Raw genomic sequence first — 5,000 nt, 5'->3', positions numbered from 1 at the left:
TGTTGTTGTTGTTGTTGTTGCTGTTGTTGTTGTTGTTGTTGTTGTTGTTGTTGTTGTTGTTGCTCTTCGTTCGTTCGTAAAATTTTCCATTGAACAAAGAAAACCAAATACGCTTTGGGTTTGCCCTCTCTTTTCTTCTTCGTTTTCTTGACTTCCTCGTGCGTTGCACCGCGAATGAACGTGCGTTCACCTCGGAGTTCGTTGTACGTTTGTAACGTGTTCAAGAAAGAAAGAAAGAAAGAAAGAAAGAAAGAAAGATAGAAATAAAGAAAGAAAGAAAAGAATGGAAAAAAGAGACAGAGAGAGAGAGAGAGACGTAAGAAAAAAAAACAAGAAATAAAGAAAAAGAAAACGAATCTTCACGATGACTAGGGGGTGATTGGTTGATGGTGGAGATGTTTGAGAAGAGGGCGGGATAGAGGGGGAGGAGAGGGCAGAGGACAGGGAGAGGGTGTTTTCTCTAAGCTAAAATAAAATCTCTCTTTATAGAAATACTGATAGATAAAGATATATATATATATATATATGATTGATTAATTGAACTTTATTTTTAGCTTTCTCGGCTATTGGATTAAAAATTAGAGAGAGAACAAAAAAAAATATATATATATATATGTAATATATCATTCTTTTGAAAAGAGGGTCTATCCTTTCACACTGTTTTATTCCAGCTGATAAGGATAAATTTATACGCCTTTATTTCTTCGTAAAACAAACTCGTTTGTTAATTACTTATTCTGCGAAAATCTATTGCAATGTTTTCGTTTTTGTTCGCGTGAATCTTTCGCTTTCACATTATCTTACTATTTCTAATAACCTATTACTTAATCGTCTAGTTAGAGTAAATTCCTTTTTAGATGTTAAAAATAAATATGTATAAATACACATTGTATAGCTTATGTATTATGGACATAAACTGCGACGCTTCCAGCATATATATGTTCTACTTTAGTGTACCTTTTGCATTGCAATACAACTTTCTCTCTCTCTCTCTCTCTCTCTCTCTCTCTTTCTCTCTCTCTCTCTCATCGTCCTATTTTGGGCTACTTGCAATTTGTCCAGCTGTGTTTCTCATATATCTATTGACAATGTTGCACAATATTCTAAATAGAGAGAAAGAGAAAGATAGGTTAATCGACTTGAATAAGATTGGGAGGGAAAAGGAAGGTGAAAGTAAGGGTGGTAGGGAGGAACTTTTCGGTCATGTAAATAAAAATCCTAATATTAACGAGTACGATGATTATGACGACGATGACAAGAGTATTACGATCGATTATTATTAAAAGAGACGATGATATTTTGTCCTCTCTATTTCATTATCCTTGCTCTCTTTGTATCAGAATACCAAAGAGAGAAAGGAGAACTTTTTCGTGGGCGAAGTTCAGCGTTCCCTCTGACTCGTATATTTCAACGCTATGTAAAAGAGAGAGAGAAAGAAACAGAGAGATAGACGGACAGACAGAGAGAAAGAGAAAGAGAGAGAGAGAGAGAGAGAGAGAGAGAGAGAGAGAGAGAGAGAGAGAGAGAGATAAAAAGAAAGAAAGAAAGAAAGGAGTACGAGAATATTCAGAGTCGACTTTGCGAGAAAACACATTCTCAGTGGTCACGTGCCAAATCGGTAATAATTTTGCCTTGACATTATTCGTATACATACATATACATACACACATACGCGCGCGCGATTGCTTTTATAATGCGTCGCATCATCGTCATCGTTATCAACATCGTCATCATTGTCATCATTATCATTATCCTTTGTTTTTATCTTATTAGCCTAAACGTATTATTTAAAATTTTAATATTACAATTATTTTCTATCTCGCACACGCTTGCTTCAGGCTTTTCTTCCCCCCATTATCCAACACCCCTCCCATCTATTACCATAAATCGATAGATTGGGTATTTAAATTTAAATGTTGTGATTAAGAATTGGTAAGAAAAAAAAGAAAAAGAAAAAGAAGAAAAAAACAGGAAAAAATAGAAAAGGACGTGAATGAAGAAGAGAATGATAAGAAAGGAAAATAGGAAGGAAGGAAAGGAAGAAATTAGCTTTTTCGAAATGACTTGAGAAAAGAAACTAACAAAAATAATAAATAAAATAAATAAATAAAAAGGAAAGAGAAAAATCATTTTCTTCGCAGTAGCTTTTAGGGAAAGAAAAGGAAAACAAACAATAATAATAAATAAACAAATAAATAAATGAATTCCAGAAAGAAAAATCAGCGCGTTCGTAGAGGAAAAAAAGGAAGGAAAGAAAAAGAAAAAAAAAAGATAATAATAATAATAAATGAAATATAAAATAAAAAAATAAAAAAAAGAGAAAAAAACAAAGAATAAGTAAAAAGAGGAATGAAAAATGGGTCGTCGTTTTTTTGGAATATGTCGTTGGAAAAAAAGTCAGAAACAAAAAACAAACAAGAAAAGAAAAAAAGAAAAAGAAGAAGAAAACAAGAAGAAGAAAAATAAGATAAGAGAAAATGAAAAATTATTCAATGAAATCCTAACTTCCGGACTTTCCGATCAGTTAAATCTCTTCGTTGCATATATATATATATATATATCGTTCTTCTACCTGGAAAAAGGGTATCTTGTTTTCTCTCGGCACGTTCCTCTCGATTCCTTGAAGTTCTACTACGAAACAAGTTCGGTCTTTAGGTCTTTAACGTGCGTCGATTGGTCGAAGCGGTATCGCGCGAATCAGCAATCAAGATGGCGGTGACGTCACGTAGCATAAGCTCGGTTAGCACTCCATAATGGTGGGGATAGTCTGGTGAGTGTATTGAAGAAAAGTAGGGGAATAAAGAGAGAGAGAGAGAGGGAGAGAGAGAGACTCCTTTCTATATAGTTTCCAAGTCACGTTGGCGGACTCAGTTGAGATACGTGAGCGTGTGCAATGCTTTTCGTCGATACGACGACGACAACGACGACGACAACGACGACATCGACGACGACGAGGAGGACGACTTGAGACGGCTAAAAACGATCAAGAAAAAAGAAACTTGCTCTTTTAAGGAACCTTCGTTTATTTTTGTTTTTTTTTTGTTTTATTTTGTACTTTTTATTTTTTATTTTTTTACACTGTGAACATTTTCAACGCGCGCGCGTGTTTGTGTGTGTGTGAGGGGGAAAGGAAAACAATACTCATTCGTATTTCCTCGATCTTCTTCCAATTTAGTTCTTCTATTTTTCTTTTTTTTTTTTTTTTTTTTTTTTCTTGTTTTTGTTTCTTCTCTTTTTCTATTCTTTCCTTTATTTTTCTCTCAGCAAGCAAAAAGAGAGAAAAGAAAGAAAGAAAGAAAAAAAATAACGAAAGAAAAAGAAATATCATCCCTGGAAGATCTAAAAGCAAAAGGGTTTATATATATATATATATATATAGATCGTCGTTATCTCGTTCATTTTCTCGTTCTTTTTTCTTTTTTGGTGTGCGTGCGTATACGTCGTAAAAAAGGAAAAAAGAAAAAAAGGGATAAAAAGATAAATAAAAGGCAAGGAGAAGAAAACACAACAGATTTCGTTCACTTCGTGACATCTATGAAGGAACATTATAATTCGAGAGATTATCGAGATTTCGATAATATTTCTCAATACATCGAGAAAGATATTACAAGGAGATCGATAATGCAACGAGTACCAACCTCGGTTTATTACGAGAACGTCGTCGAGGATCATAATTACACGATGTTCTCGATGTATCCTACGATCAACAGTAATAATCCATCGGATTGCATGCAATTAACGAAGGAAGAAAAGGCAATGGTAAGGAACAATTTTTCTCTCATCACATTTTTAATTACATTTCTATTTATTAAATTGATATGTATATGTATGAGTGTATGCGCGCTCGCGTATGTATGTGAGTGAGTGAATGATTAAAAATAGGCCGTACATTCGTCTAATTTTTAAACAATTTTCATTTAGTTTTTCTTTGGTTAAATGTCAAACTTTGATTTTGGATGGTATGTAAATAAGATAACAGACGATAGCAAAGTTCAATGGAATCTCTTTGGATATAAGATACATACATATGTATATATATATATATATATATATATATATATATATATATATATAAATATATGTGTGTGTGTGTATGTATAATACTATTATCACGCGACTTATATTTATGTCCTACAGTTCTCGAATATATCGAACGTATCGGTAAATATTTTTAATGACCAATTAGGATCTCTAACGTTTTTTGTCTCGCGTCTACTTTTAATAGCATTAATGTTGTGTAAAAAGTTCGTTAAAATTGTTCCGATCATGTTTGTTTTATCGCCGAGATAAAATAATTTCTTTTCCTTTTTTTTTTTTTGCCGATAAAATACCATGATACACACACACACACACACACACATATATATATATATATGTGTGTATGTGTGTATACGTGTGTATTTATGTATGTATACATATATATGTATATATGTATCTACGTACGTAGAATTGAAACGCGTCGCATTTCACGTTTATATCGCGTTGTATCGTGAGACTGCAAAAATTCTTTTACTTTTACTTATCTTTTCCAATCGTTTACGTGGCTCGTCTTTTTCTTTTTTTACTTTCGTTATATATCCATCGATAAAATAATGTGTTAATTGTTATTAATACGTATGTATGTATGCATGTATTTATCTATGTATGTATGTATGTATGTGTGTATGTATGTATGTATGGATGTCTCCGAAATTAATTAATTATTTACGTTGAATATCAAATGATAAAAGAAATAGAAGAACCATTAAGAAAATGAGTAAGAGAGAGAGAGAGAGAGAGAGAGAGAGAGAAGAGAGCATTACATAATGATAACTTACAATTAAGCTAATAATTGAGGTCATGTTCGCAGTGACGTGTTTGCTTGAAAATTTCTCAGAAATTCGCTGCTATCGCGTTTGATTTTCGAAGAGGAGAGACTCTCTCTCTCTCTGTCTCACTCTTTCGCACAAGGCTGATAAAACTTCGCTCGATTTCCTTCTTTGGAATATGATAGTAATTCT

At 32.9% G+C, this 5,000-nt stretch overlaps 1 protein-coding gene across 3 annotated transcripts in view; it reads left to right on the top strand.

Moving 5' to 3' along the window:
• The window catches only part of LOC124955780 (transcription factor kayak), a 46,048-nt gene that overhangs the window by 8,649 nt on the left and 32,399 nt on the right, over positions 1-5,000 (top strand). The window contains exon 1 of one of the 3 annotated variants that reach the window (XM_047510699.1): positions 3,310-3,759. The exons of 1 other annotated variant lie outside the window; for it this stretch is intronic. In XM_047510699.1, coding sequence (XP_047366655.1) covers positions 3,535-3,759 — 225 coding nt within the window. In that variant the 5' untranslated portion in view covers positions 3,310-3,534. Of the gene's footprint in view, positions 1-3,309; positions 3,760-5,000 lie in introns of those variants that run through there. One more of the 3 variants, XM_047510700.1, reaches the window with a different exon arrangement.

The sequence above is a fragment of the Vespa velutina genome, chromosome 19 (assembly GCF_912470025.1).
Source record: "Vespa velutina chromosome 19, iVesVel2.1, whole genome shotgun sequence".
NCBI classification, from domain to species: domain Eukaryota; kingdom Metazoa; phylum Arthropoda; class Insecta; order Hymenoptera; family Vespidae; genus Vespa; species Vespa velutina.
This window is presented reverse-complemented; position numbering and strand designations above follow the sequence as displayed.